Genomic DNA, 15,214 nt, shown 5'->3' with positions numbered 1-15,214 from the left:
GATTTCTTTACCTTCCTCTATAGTTAAGGTGTGATAGGCTCCTTAATATTTTAAAAACACAAAAAGAGAATAGAGTTCGAAGTACCAAAGTACTCTTAGTTTACAATTGAAAGATACAGATTGGTTCCCATATTTGAGGCCTTCCTCTTTGAATGTTTAATGGATGTAGCAGTCCACATAACACAGGCATGAAACATAAAACTGATCCTGGGTCTGCCAGGATAAGAAAATGCTTCATGGCATAAATTGGGATGTGTGTAGTTAATTTGCACTCCCAAAGTGTCCCTTACCTGAAGACGAGATAGATAGGCCTTTTCCAGATATTTAGTCATTTGACTGAAAGAAGCGTAATATTATTTCATTGAAGGGGACCACTAACAAAGTTTATATCTTGTCCTGTTTTCATTTGTCAGATCCCAATTTACTTGTTTTCTTAAAGTCACGGCATGGTACTTGCAGAATTAAAGAAGGAGAGAGGAAAAGTGGACAAGAGAGGCCAACAAGGCTTACAGAGCCCCAAACATTGCCTGAATCCCAGCCTGAGGCAGCCAAAACACTGAGAGATGTTTTCCAACTGAAAGCAAGCACAGAAGTGGAACCAGGCACGGAGCTCTTTCTAAGACCTGAAGCCCCTCTACGAATGGATGCTGCAGGTAACAGAAGGCATAGCTGTCAAAGTCAATGCAATAACTTACTTTTCTGAGCAAAGGTGCCAGGTTTTCGGATGTCACATTCATGTTCAGTTTTGCAGGATGATTTTTATTTCACAGTTTTGAGTCAAACTAGGAACAATTGCATTTGCCGAAAGTTACTAAAGAACCAAGAAGACACTATTTTACACTGTCTTGACGTCTGTGGGGGAGAATTCTTTTCCCTTTCTGGATCCTTGGGGTGGAGAAAAATTGTTTCCACTCAACTTTGGGTAAAATCCAGATGAATGCCTCTATTGGTTACTAATACTCCATGGAGGAAAAGCAGAGGTCCCCAACCTTTTGGGCACCAGGGACCGGTTCTGTGGAGAAAGATTTTTTCCCATGGACCGGAGAGTGCGTGGTTTCGTGTGCTGCCTGCATTCCACAGATGGGACTTTACTTGTTTGTGCGGACCGGTTGCTGGCATGCCGTGGACCGGTACTGGTCCATGGACCCGGGGTTGGGGACCCCTGACACAGAGAATGTATTGGGAATTTACTAGGGCTCTGTGAAACTTCAAAGGATTGGTTCATTTTGATGCTTAATGGTTTCTGTATACCGTATATACTTGAGTATAAGCCGAATTTTTCAGCCCAGTTTTTGGGCTGAAAAACTCCACTTCGGCTTATACTCCAGTCAACAAAAAAAAAAGAACTGTCCCTTCGTTCGGAACACGCTGCTGAGAGAAGGGAGCGGCAGAGCCTTGCAGAGCTGGCGGCAGTCCAGCGTTGTTTCTCCCCCTCGTGCGTGCGTGTGTGTGTCAGACCCACGGGAATGGCTGGTAGGGAAGCGGCATTCCGGCATTCCCCCCCTTCCTGTGTGTCGAGCCCACGGGGCTTGACACACAGAGAAACACAAATGCCGGACTGCCGCCACCTTTACTAGCCATTCCTGCGGGTCTGACACACACACACACACACACACACACACACGCACGAGGGGGAGCACGAGGGGGAGAAACAACGCTGGACTGCCGCCACCTCTGCCAGCCCTGCAAGCCTCTGCCGCCCCGGCGTTGGTGGTCGAGCTCTTCGGAGCCGGCAGAGAATCTCCCGCAAGAGGAGGTCGCGGCTTTCTCTCTTGCTTCGGACTGCAAGGATTTAAACTCCAGGAACAAATCCCGATGGAAGTTTTTTTTAAAAAAATACTCCTCCGGGTCGGACAGGGGACCGAGGCTGAGGTCTAGGGGTAGTGGGGGGGGGTCGCGGACATAGATGGGCTCAAGTGGAAGCCAAGCAGGCCTCCCGAATCTGGGCTTCTGGACGGAGCAGCCGGTGGTGCGTTTCAAAAAGCAGAAAAGTTGGATTTTGAACATTTCAGAGGCCGTGGGTCAAGCAGGCTACGCTTCCCCGGGCGCTGCAACGGCACCCGTTTTCCCCGGCGAGTTTTCCCTACCTGGCCCCTGCAGAATCGCGGCGGCGCCCCTGGAGAAGCCTACCCCGAGGCTGCGGCCGATTTTTCCTTCTCCAGGCCTCTGCCTCCCGTTTCTGTCTGACACACACACACACACACGCACGCACGAGGGGGAGAAACAACGCTCTGGGCGGCAGAGGCCTGGAGAAGGAAAAATCAGATTACCCCTTCCACACGTAAAACTTCCAGTTTAATTACAAAGGAAGAAGAGAGAAACTTAGATCAACAGCTCACCTTCCTTTTCCTCTAGGTTGCAAGGGGAAAAATAAAAATCAAAGATCCTTGGAAATAATGGTTGGAAAAGTTTGCAAGTCTTTGGGAAAGTTCAAGAAGTGAAAGGAATACCCTCCTCTTGAAAGACCAGATAAGGCAGACAGGGAGATGAAGAGTTCAACCGAGTTTCCTCTTTTGTTCAGGCATCTGCACCCGCTGCTTTTAAACTTGCCGGGCGCTGCAACAGCACCCGTTTTCCCCGGCGAGTTTTCCCTACCTGGCCCCTGCAGAATCGCGGCGGCGCCCCCGGAGAAGCCTACCCCGAGGCTGCGGCCGATTTTTCCTTCTCCAGGCCTCTGCAGCCCAGAGCGTTGTTTCTCCCCCTCGTGCGTGCGTGTGTGTGTGTGTGTCAGACAGAAACGGGCGGCAGAGGCTCGGAGAGGAGTTAGGGTACACCGGGACTCCCAGGCGCGGACCCGGGTGTCCTTTTTCGCAGCTTGCCAAGCGGTCGGGAGCCGCGACTTGTTGCTTCTGCGCGACTCTTGGGAAGACGCAGAGGGTCCTCTGGCAAAAGCAGATGCGCCCTGGCCGGCCGGGCACTTCTTTGCTTTCTTTTCCAATCCCCTCCCCCAAAATGTATTGTGGTCGGTATTTGGCGACCGAGTCCAGTGGCTTTTGCTGCTCCTGAGGAGGAGGAGGAGGAGGAGGAGGAGGAGGAGGAGGAGGAGGAGGAGGAGGAAGAGGAAGAGGAGGAGGACAGGTGAAAAGGCCGAGGCTTTGTTATGCGCTGGATGCTCTGGCTTCCCCCCCTCCCTGCCTGTACAACAGGTAGCGATGTCAGAAGCCGGGAAAAGCAGCGCGCCGAGTCCCGGCCGAGGCGACGCTTTTGTTCTCCTCGCCTGGATGCGCTTCCAAAAGTGAAAGGAAAGAGGCTTCACCCAAAACTTGCTTCCCGTTTTCCTCCCCCTCCCCCCTTTTCCCTTTCTCCCTCCTCCCAGCGCGGCGCTTTGAGTAGTAGCCCTTCCACTCCCCGGCTCCCATCCCGGGTTCTTGAAAGCCCCGGTTTTCGTCCTTGGGTATGGGAAGAGGACTCCCAGCGCCCACCCGGCCGAATTGCGAGGGGAGATCGTTCTCCACGCCTGTCAAAGGGGACCCAAACAAAGAGGTGCATTTGCCGGAAACAACGATCGGAGGGATTCTCCTTGCCTCCTCCGCCTCCATGAAGATTTGTTTTTCTGGGAGGCTCACTTAGAGGGAAGTTTTGAACTGGAAGCCAGGGATGAGGCGAGAAACCAACAGCCTGCGTCCGTCTCTCTCTTTATGTATATTTCTGTATATATCTTATCTCGGGATCTAGACCTTTCGAAGGAGAAGGGGCGGCTGGAGTTCGTGAGTTGCTGTGGGACCCAAGGGTTGGGGGAAGAGAGATGGGAGGGAAAAGGGGAGAAACCTGCCGCTGGCTAGTTCTTTGTCTGATCGGGGAGCCTGAACAAAAGAGGAAACTCGGTTGAACTCTTCATCTCCCTGTCTGCCTTATCTGGTCTTTCAAGAGGAGGGTATTCCTTTCACTTCTTGAACTTTCCCAAAGACTTGCAAACTTTTCCAACCATTACTTCCAAGGATCTTTGATTTTTATTTTTCCCCTTGCAACCTAGAGGAAAAGGAAGGTGAGCTGTTGATCTAAGTTTCTCTCTTCTTCCTTTGTAATTAAACTGGAAGTTTTACGTGTGGAAGGGGTAATCTGATTTTTCCTTCTCCAGGCCTCTGCCGCCCAGAGCGTTGTTTCTCCCCCTCGTGCGTGCGTGTGTGTGTGTGTGTCAGACAGAAACGGGCGGCAGAGGCCTGGAGAAGGAAAAATCGGCCGCAGCCTCGGGGTAGGCTTCTCCAGGGGCGCCGCCGCGATTCTGCAGGGGCCAGGTAGGGAAAACTCGCCGGGGAAAACGGGTGCCGTTGCAGCGCCCGGGGAAGCGTAGCCTGCTTGACCCACGGCCTCTGAAATGTTCAAAATCCAACTTTTCTGCTTTTTGAAACGCACCACCGGCTGCTCCGTCCAGAAGCCCAGATTCGGGAGGGCTGCTTGGCTTCCACTTGAGCCCATCTATGTCCGCGAGCCCCCCCCACACTACCCCTAGACCTCCGCCGGCGGCAGAGGCTGGATCCGCGCTCCGCAAGCCTCTGCCGCCGGCGGAGGCTGGATCCGCGCTCCGCAAGCCTCTGCCGCCGGCGGAGGCTGGATCCGCGCTCCGCAAGCCTCTGCCGGCGGCAGGGCGCAGATCCAGCCGGCGGCAGAGGCTTGTGGAGCACGGATCCAGCCTCCGCCGGCGGCAGAGGCTTGCGGAGCGCGGATCCAACCTCCGCCGGCATGCAGGCAAATCCTGCTAAAGGGCTTTTCCCCCCCCACTGGATCCGCGCTCCGCAAGCCTCTGCCGCCGGCGGAGGCTGGATCCGCGCTCCGCAAGCCTCTGCCGGCGGCAGGGCGCAGATCCAGCCGGCGGCAGAGGCTTGTGGAGCACGGATCCAGCCTCCGCCGGCGGCAGAGGCTTGCGGAGCGCGGATCCAGCCTCCGCCGGCATGCAGGCAAATCCTGCTAAAGGGCTTTCCCCCCCCACTGGATCCGCGCTCCGCAAGCCTCTGCCGCTGGCGGAGGCTGGATCCGCGCTCCGCAAGCCTCTGCCAGCGGCAGGGCGTGGATCCAGCCGGCGGCAGAGGCTTGTGGAGCACGGATCCAGCCTCCGCCGGCGGCAGAGGCTTGCGGAGCGCGGATCCAGCCTCCCCCGGCGGCAGAGGCTTGCGGAGCGCGAATCCAGCCTCCGCCGGCGGCAGAGGCTTGCGGAGCGCGGATCCAGCCGGCGGCAGAGGCTTGTGGAGCACGGATCCAGCCGCCGGCGACAGAGGCTCGATCCGCCATTCTGCAAGCCTCCGCCGCCGGTTAATACCCTGTATTCAGCTCTGGGAAGTGGGGGGAAGGGGGAGAGAGGGGGAGTTTGGGAGGAGGGGGAGGGGGAGCTCCACGGTGCAAAAATAAAGCCCTGCCGCTCTTCGCGTTGCTTGCCCGACTGGCTGTCACGGGACCGCACGGATCGCCTCGCTCCCACCGGCAGCTGATTCCTTCGAGTTTGGTCTCGAGCGATTTTGCATTTTCTCCAGTGCTGAAAGCCACTCGGCGGATCCCAGCCTCGGCTTATACTTGAGTCAAGAACTTTTCCCAGTTTTTGGGGGTAAAATTAGGGGTCTCGGCTTATACTCGAGTCGGCTTATACTCAAGTATATACGTATTTAAAAAAGACCCTTCTCTTCGCTTTATCGATGAACAACCTGTCTGATCTGAAAATGCTTTGCCTCAGTGATTCAAATGAAAGCATCGTTTTTACCCAGTCACCTAAGCATTTCAAGTCTGGATATCATCTTGAATCAAATCTTCCTTCAGGGTGGTTCTGCAGAGCAAAGCAAATAACACTGTTTCTTGCATGCTCCCAATCCTCCTCAGAGCCCACATTGGAAATTCCTGATGGAATGAGGAAGTATCAGTGCATTAGTGAGTACATTAAAGCCTCCGTTCAGTATCAGTTTTTTATATTATGCTCTTTCTGCTGTTGCTTTGTTCTTTGGGAGGGCATATCACAGAAAAGAGGCATGGCAATTAGAGATCAGACACTACTGGAGTAACTTTGAACGCTTCCCTTCCCCTGAGAGGTCATGTGTCCTTTGGGAAGAATGAGCGTAGGCCTTTTCAATCCTTATCTACTTTACCTTCATCCAATAGTAATATTATCTGCTTGCTTCCTATTGATACGTGTATATTTAGGAGGCTTTTAAAAGATTTTTGCCTTTTTTGGTTCCAGTTTCGCTGCAGTTCCTTCGTTCTGAGAGTCTAAAATTAGGCCTTGCACAGACATTTATTTACGATACTTTAAGATGGCTGATTCATGAAATCCTCTGTACGGTATACAGAAGTTTCTAATAAAAATTAAAATCACGTGCTGCCACATATTGAGACAAAAAGGCCTTTGTCTGGTATCAGAATGAGATAGGTATTCTTCTATTAATTAATTAATTGCCTTCTCTCATTTGTTAAGGGGAGTCTGAAGAAGGGCTTCCAATGAAGACTTTAAGACCGAATTCACTTTCTGTTCCCAGGGCAGTAGCAAGATCAACGTATTTGATGGACTATCTGTTCTAGCAGAGATAGATGAGATTTGTAGGATTTCAGAACTTAGATTACCCTCTTGCCTTTTTGGATTGCTTTTATGGCTTGGCTTTTTTTTATAGGCAGCAGCACCAGGATGTTAGGGGAGTCCCATATATGTGTGTTTTCTGAATTTATTAATATGGTACCTTGCTTTTCTTTCGTGTGTTGGATTATTTTAGATTTGGTTATGGAGCTTGTTATATTGCGTTTTTTGTAAACTGGTTGTTAGCTGCCCAGATTTCTGTGTGGGCAGCCATATATTTTTTTTCCAATAGATGAATAAATAAAATTGCTCTCGGCAAGAACTGACTAAGCTTAAAGGCACACATTTTGAGATAATTGTAGATTGGCAGGCTATGTAGCGACTCCTTGCTACTCTTTCCTCTAAATTAAATAAAGGGAGTTACTGTAAGACAGTTGCTTGTCGAGATGTTGCCACAGCTCATTAATGTCGAATCTGTAAGCGGCAACCTGTGAGCTTCATTTTTGTCTTGTGTTCTTCTTTTGGTGTTGTGGATATAATTGCAAAACTTAGTTTGATCAGTACTTTTCATTATCTGTTAGTATCTTCAAGTCATTTTCTGTTTCTGATATGCAGGAAGTTTGCTGGTGGATCTTAACAGAGTTACTTGCAGCCCTCTGATTGAGAGATGTCTAGAAGTAGCACCCAGTGTGGCTTTTGCTTGAAAATAAGAGCAGTGGAAAAATGTCTGAGTGCTTGCTTGCTTGCTGCAAATCATCATGACTACATTATAGAGAAAGTCATAGGCCCTGTTTTATTTATTTTTAGGTCCCTGACGGGTGATTTACAGCATAAAAGAAATAAGATAGATCTTTTCTGCCCGGAACCTGCATTTAAATGTCAGAGAGGAGAGGAAAGGGAGAGAGATCAGGAAGGGCTTAGCAAAGGGAAATGCACAATAGGAAGAGGCTTCGGAGGTTAGGAAATAGCCTGGATGTCAGATTCTTCAACTCTTGCCTCAGCAATGTATCCTGATAATGTCTGTTGGTTTTCCCCTGAAACAGACTATGATCTACAGCAGGGGTGTCAAAACTGCCAGTCCGCGGGCCGGATGCGTCATGCCGAAAGTGCGCCCACCCCATTGCCAGCAATGGGGAAAAAAGTCGCGATACGTCGGAACACGTCACGTGACGTTGCGAGTTTGACACCCCTGATCTACAGTCAAACCAAAGCCTCGCTAGTTGTATATAACACTTCAGAGTAACATTATGTTTTTCTTATTTTCTGATATTGTGAAACAAGTGTTACTAATTCAAGGAACCATATGTTTGCTCAGGCCTACTCTCAAGCTTCAGTTTGAAGTTTCCTTTGGGGTTTGTGCTTCTCTTTCCATTGTTGCTTAGCTCCGTAAGCTTTCCCTTCTCCTCCCTGATCCTTGTTGTGCTACATTTCTGAAGTCTCCGCAGTGACTCGGAGCCTGCTTAATGAGACTTTGGGATTGGAATGGTGTGCTTTGGTGAGATAAGGTATTGTGTTTACTGTTTTCTTGTTGAGAGATCAGCTTTAACACGGAAGAGGCAAGAGTGGGAGACCGCAGTGATTTAGTGCCTCCCACTCCTTTTTATCTCCTTTGTACCTTCTTCTTCAGCACACTTTCTGCTTAATATTCAGCATTCTGAGGCTAAATAATAAAGTGCTGAGAACTGTTGATGCTCTTTCTGTAAAGGGAGGAAACTAGACTTCAGGCCAGACTATTTGTAAAATTATGGACAACAGCAAAGAATTGACGAGAGAAAAGCAGTGCAATAGGTCAGAAAAAAAACCAGATTGGTCTTCTCAGGGAACACAAAGTGCTTGGACTCAAGAGGTCAGTTTCTTTGCAGAGAAATAAGCATATCTTTGGAAAGAACTGAGCAATTCAAAATGTTAGTAAAGCTTTTCAAGCTTCCTGAAGTTTTGCTTATAGAACATTGTGCCCAGCAGGGGAAGTAATGTTAATTTTGCATTAGCACTTAGCACTGGAAAGCCACCACTCTCGATGCCAAGCATTAATTCACAATGAATAAACTAATAGTAGTTGTAACTCCAAAAAGAAAGAGGAATTCTGCTTTTGCCACAGGGAGAGATTAATTCAAACTGAGAGACTAATTTTTAACAAGATGGAAGGATTTGTCTTTTTATTTTCAAGGTCCTATATCCATTTTTCCCAAGTGGAACCAGGCCATTAATGAGGCTTTTTGCCATGCCAGTTCATATCTCCATCAGTATTGGCTCTCAAAACTGTAGCACTTAAGGGGCCTGAATTTCAGTAATAGGACGTGAGTTTTCCACTCTGACGGACTCAGATACAATCTTTGATCTCTGCAGACAAAAAGTTTGCAAGTAATGAAAAAACGTCTGCCTGGAATCTTCAACAGTAAAGCCGAAGAAGAGTGATCTCATTGCCGAGTTACATATTTATGTTGGCTATTTAATGACTCACACAAATGCAAATGAGGTATTTAGATAGAACTTTGAAATTTAGTTATTTATTTTAACAAACTTATATGGGCACCTATCTCACATAGTGATCCTAGATGGCTTACCAATCAAAATCACAATATAAAAACAAATATCTTTCCCAGCAGGGACGCGGTGGCTCAGTGGGTTGGGACGCTGAGCTTGTCGATCAGAAGGTCGGCAGTTTGACGGGTCAAATCCCGAGTGCCGCGTAGCAGAGTAAGTGCCTGTTACTCGTCCCAGCTTCTGCCAACCTAGCAGTTCGAAAGCACGTAAAAATGCAAGTAGAAAAATAGGGACCACTACTGTGGGAAGGTAACAGCGTTCTGTGCGCTTTTGGCATCTAGTCATGCCGGCCACATGACCACGGAGACGTCCTCGGACAAGTGCTGGCTCTTCAGCTTTGAAACTGAGATGAGCACCGGCCCCTAGAGTCGGAAACGACTAGCACACATGTGCGAGGGAACCTTTACTATCTTTCCCAGCAGGTGCCACTCATACTGTGAACCCCCTGAGTCCTTGCCCAATACATAGAAGGCAGAGCCAGGTCTTCACAGCTTTCCAGAAGGCTAAAAAGGGTAGGGCCCCCGAATCTTAACATACATTTTTGGAAGCATTTTTTTCTTCCAGAGTTCCTTGAAAATAATTTTAATTAGATAAAATGTAATTTTTTTCATTTTTGTCCAAACATGACATAATAATGGTTAATTTTAAACAAACCACCTTTAATCCATGTAATATAAACCAGTCTTGTTTCACCAAACCATGCCTAAGATTAATCACAGTTTAGGTTTTCTGCAGTATATTAAACTGCTGCAGTTAAAAAAAACTGAAGCAGATAGTAATATTTTCCTCGGGTTTGTGCTGTAATAGGGAATGCATAAGTCAGAGTTACATTAATTTCTATCACTGCGAACCCTGATTTCTTGTAATGCTTTGACAGGGCTGCTATGAGGCAATTTTAAAATTCACTAGATTCTCAGCTGCAAGTCATTTAATGGCACAAATTCAAACAGGACCTGTCTGGATGTTTTCATGGCCGCATGGCTTCCGTTAGAACAGCAAGTGGAGTCTGTGGTCAGGAGCGTCTTTGTAGACTTACTCTGCCATTTTTGGATGGGAAGCTTTGCTGGCTATTTAATCAAGCCCCTGTCATCTTACGTCTGGACTATTGCAGCTCATTTGCAATGTTGTTGCAGTCGACCTAGGATGAAGTGCCCCAGGTATTACCGGCCCAACTGTGTTGGCCAATGCTTTCTCTCTCTTCTGCAGCAGCTTTATTGGCTGCCAGCTAGTTTCTGGCGGCAATTCAAGGGACTTTTTATATCTGAAATCCTGCATGGCTCAGGTCTGGATATCTTTGAGGCCACCTGCTCTGGAAAGAATCTGGATGCCAAAGAAGAATTGTTAGAGGAAATATGTTCCTCTGAAAGGTTGTGATTATTAGGGATCTATTGTGCAGGCCTTCTCAGTGATACCCTCTCTGGACTACCTCTCCGCAGATATTAGGACAGCCTCTTCCATTCTCAACTTCTATAAGGTGATCAAGACTTTTGGCAACAGGAGAGAGGGATGATTTATCCCAGGATTTTGAAATTATTCGTTGGTCGGGGTAGAGGTTTATGGTTTGTTTAGGTTAAGGAAATTCAGTGACTGCCTTGGATAGAATCCTGTTATACATGCCTTCAAAATATAAACAAGAGTTTCTGAGTTTGAACTACTATGAGTTCTCATTTTGTACCCAAAATGGAAGGTTTCTAGCTTCAAGTGGTCCTAAACTAACATTTTGTATACACAATGCCTGTCTAATGCTTCTAAGGAACATTGAACTGCATTACTTGGTGTGCTTTGCAGCACTAGGATGGGCAGTGTTTGTTGCTGAATCTTAAATGTAGAAAGGCAGATCTTTAGTGAATGGGATGGACCATGTCTATGAAACTCCATGTAGGGTAGATCAAACTGCAGGCAATGGCACCACAGGCTGACTACATCTCAGTATGCAAAACTAAATAGAAGCATGAAAAGATTCTGTGCCTATTGTCAGAATCCATTTATATCACATTCATAAATGTATGTTTAAAACATTATCCCCCCCCCCCGGATTCTGCCATCTCCCGAGGAAGGAGGAGCGGATGTGGATTCAGCCTGCCTTAGGTTATTTCAAAGACCAAGGGAAACCTTTTGAACTGGGGGAACAAAGGGGAGGGTTAGGGAAGAAGGCATCTGGCCTGTGTCTCCATTTGAATCTGTAAAGGAAGAAGGCAATAACCATAAAGATCCGAAGTTCCCTTTTTCCCACGAAAGGGATGACACGAAGTAAATGATGGGGGGGCTGACCAAATGGGGTTAAGGGAAGGGGGGTTGAACCGGGAACTCTTTATAAAGTTTCAATCTGTAAAACAATAACAGGTCCTGTCTTGTATTTCCACAACCAAACATGTCCTAGAACTGACTCCAAGAGTTTTTGTTTCCTAAGACGTGGATTGGGGTGGGTCCTGACACCTATTCACCTTCTGGGCTGCCAGCTTGCATTTCTGTAGGAGGATTTATCAGGGATTGAATAGTCTGCTGATAACAGTAGAATAAGTAACAGTATTTTTTTCTCCTCTTGACAAAGTTTTAGTGTTTGTGTTTGAGGTACATATCACTAATCCGATTCAGAATGTGGTTTAATTAGCTTTCCTCATTCAGTGATTAATTGAAAGGAAACCCAACACACACACAGAGAGAATTATAAATACCAGAACAGTACAAGTTTCTGTTTATTTATTCCTTCTTCCTGCTTCACATCCATCATCTTGATGTGTTAAAAAAATAAGAATTTGTAATGAACTGAACATGTTAGATAGAAATTTGCAGAGATATTTTTTGATGGAAATGAGTGCTTTAATTTTCTTATTATGTCTTGTGTGCATGTGTGTGAGAATTTTAGATATTTGGCTTTTTTCCTACAAAAAGGAAAGGCATGCTGTATCTTCCTCCCACTCATGGAACTAAAGGGGCAGGAACAAGAAAACTTACCTGAGCCTTAAAAAAATAGCCTTGTTTCCTGACATAAAGACGTTAACATTTAGGAGGGAAGTGAAAACGATTCTTTGTTGCTGGGCCCTTGGATTTTAACTTTCCAGGGAGGGTCTTATCATGTTTTACTAGTTGATATTATTAACATTATTATTGTTGCTGTCTATTCATACAAGGAACATCAGTCTTTAGCCTGGAACTTTGCAGTCATTTGGGTTCTAACCCAGAATCTAGGAATGATGGAGGTATAATGATATTGGTACAATCATAATGGCTTTAACTTTTAATGGTGTTTTACATATGTAAACCAGAAAGAATATACGCACAAATGTACACACAGAGCAACAGTCCCAATCTGTAGAGAGTGTGCCAGCAAAGAATTTAAAATGACCGAAGTGGAGAAGCAGAAACACCGTATAATGGTAGTAGGTGGGAATGACCTTGGGAGACAGGAGGGAATGCTAGAGGAACAACTGGCATGTGAAAGGTATCTCCGTCCATAGAAAGAGGGAGAACCTAGAAAGCACGTTCAGAAGGGATCCTCCTGGTTTTCTGGAAAGAAAAATGAAAGGATGGGAGAAATGCTAGAGATAAGACTGTATTAAGATAAGACAATATTTTATTTTATTTTATTTTTATTTTAATTCCATTTATATCCCGCCCTTCTCCGAAGACTCAGGGCGGCTTACAAGCTTAGCATTTATTTATTCTTTACTTAATTTATTATTTCGGTATACCGTATATAGTCATCTGTCTGGCAATTCCATCTTTAATATTCTTGTCCCTCAGATTGCAGAAGATAAATTGAATCTGAAGTCAAAGTGGAGGGATGGTTTCTTCAAGGTTACATCATGAATTCAAGGCTGATGGAATCTCCAGGGACTTCCTGGTTTATTAGTTTGACTCTGCACATGATGTTAGTGACTTTAGGGAGGGAGGAAAGTTTATTTTGCTTTTTTAGCTTTTTAACATTTTAAAAATCTGCTTTTTTAGTATTAATACCTGAGAACTTGTATTCTGGACAACATTCCACAGATAATGTTATGGATTTATCTCAAATTCTCGGGGAATTGCTTCTTTATTGTTTCTATTCATTGTCTAGGCTATAATAACTAAATATTTGAAAGGCTTGATGTCCAGTCCTTTCCGAGACTTGCTCACTACTCTTGCAGCCTTTTATTTAGCTGTTCTGATTGAGTTGTTACCAGTTTGTATTTAGTTCCTTGGATGCCTTGCTCTTCCTGTTTTATTTTTTTACAAAGTGTAGAATTCAAAAGTTTTTCAAGTGAAATAATCTGTCTGTTTGAGAAGCTCCTCTGAGATTTTTTTTTAAAAAAATATTACAACCCAGATTATCATTTGCATACTTTTTTTTCCTAATATGTGTATAGAATGCAATTTAGGTTATTAACCTTATTTTCTGCTCTTGATTTCTGTTCTTAACAAAAAGCAAGGGTTAAAGCAGGTTCCGTGAGAATCTCTGATCCTTATAGAGAAACCTGGGAAATCAGTAGCTTAAAAGGCCATTGATTGGAAAACATAGCGTGGAGAGGTAAAAGTTTTAAATATTAGGGCAGGATTCTTGTGTACCATTAGATGGAGACCTTTTTTTTCCTATATATGCCTTCCCAATTCTCTGCAGCAAATCTAGTTAGCTAACTTTCTTATGTTGGCATAGGAATGTAGAATGAGGAGAGAGTTTAATTATCATACCTGGTATGAACATTTGACAGTGTTATTCACTCTGCGCACAAGGTGGTTATCAGCTTAGCTTCATTTTATCATTAACAACCTCTTCCCCTTTCTTCTCTAGAAGTTATGAAAAATTAAATTGTCAGTGGAGCTGTGATGTTCCTGTGTGAAAGATGAGTCATTTGGGTGTTTTTCTTCCCGTTGTTGTAGCACAAAATTATTTCTGAGGACCTTTCAAAGACAGCGATACCTGCTCTTGTTTTTGTGCCTGAGAACAGTAACACTTATTATTATTTATTATTTATTAATTTAATTTCTATACCGCCCTTCTCCCGAAGGACTCAGGGCGGTGTACAGGGCATTAAATGCAATAAAAATACAATATACAAAAGTTAAGATAAAAATTAAATAAAAAGCCCAATTACAATAAAAATTAATTAAAATTACTATTAAAAATACTTGTCTTTGCCTTTCCCAAAAGGTGATGCCCTTCCTGTGAAGCCTCAGAAGGAATGGGTCCACATGGACAATGTAGAATTTGAGAAGCTGGAGTGGACGAAGGACCTTCCTCCGCTGAGGCAGAACAAAATCAAAAAGGTTGGCAAATAAAAAGCAATTTCTTTTCTCCTGCTTTTCAAGTGACCGTTCTCTATAAAACACATGAAAGCGGCAAGAATTTGATTTACTTCAATAGATTTCAGTGCTCTAAATTGTCGTAGATTTTTCTGCCAGGTTTTTGGGTATGTGAATAACTTAATAAGAAATAGTATTTTTGTCTTTTTTTCCAATAGGGGATGCAAGCACGCTTTAGTCTGAAAGGAGAACTTATTCCTCCAGATAAAGAGTTTCCCACACATTTGGGCCTACATCACCATGGAGAAGAAGCAGAGGTAGGTGAAGAGCAACTTCAGATTTAAGCATATCTACAATCTTATTGCATGTTTGTGTCATAATGTTCTGTCAATTTTTACCTAATTCTGAACTAATGATCGCCCACAGTATAAACTTGTAATGAACTGCTTTAAATTTAAAAAAAAAATACAAAGAAAAAGAAGAACAAAACAAACATGATGAAAAGCCTCAGCGTTTGGGACTTTTATAGCCCTTAAAAGAGGGCTATAAAATAAAGAACTCTTAAATTGCGGCAGATTGTATTTTTCCAGACTATTTTGCTATGCGTAGCTTATGTTATGAGCTTACCGTATATACTTGAGTATAAGCCGAATTTTTCAGCCCACTTTTTGGGCTGAAAAACTCCACTTCGGCTTATACTCCAGTGAACAAAAAAAAAGAACTGTCCCTTCGTTCGGAACAGGCTGCTGAGAGAAGGGAGCGGCAGAGCCTTGCAGAGCTGGCGGCAGTCCAGCGTTGTTTCTCCCCCTCGTGCGTGCGTGTGTGTGTCAGACCCACGGGAATGGCTGGTAGGGAAGCGGCATTCCGGCATTCCCCCCCTTCCTGTGTGTCGAGCCCACGGGGCTTGACACACAGAGAAACGCAAATGCCGGACTGCCGCCACCTTTACTAGCCATTCCT

At 45.4% G+C, this 15,214-nt stretch overlaps 1 protein-coding gene across 1 annotated transcript in view; it reads left to right on the top strand.

Moving 5' to 3' along the window:
- RPAP1 (RNA polymerase II associated protein 1) overlaps window positions 1-15,214 on the top strand; it is a 72,832-nt gene that overhangs the window by 12,292 nt on the left and 45,326 nt on the right. The window contains exons 7-9 of the mRNA XM_081330124.1: window positions 414-653; window positions 14,163-14,278; window positions 14,473-14,571. Of these exons, the coding sequence (XP_081186250.1) occupies window positions 414-653; window positions 14,163-14,278; window positions 14,473-14,571 (455 nt within the window). The remainder of the gene's footprint in view (window positions 1-413; window positions 654-14,162; window positions 14,279-14,472; window positions 14,572-15,214) is intronic.

The sequence above is a fragment of the Vipera berus genome (genome assembly GCF_964194415.1).
Source record: "Vipera berus genome assembly, chromosome: 1".
In the NCBI taxonomy this organism is placed as follows: Eukaryota; Metazoa; Chordata; class Lepidosauria; order Squamata; family Viperidae; genus Vipera; species Vipera berus.
This window is presented reverse-complemented; position numbering and strand designations above follow the sequence as displayed.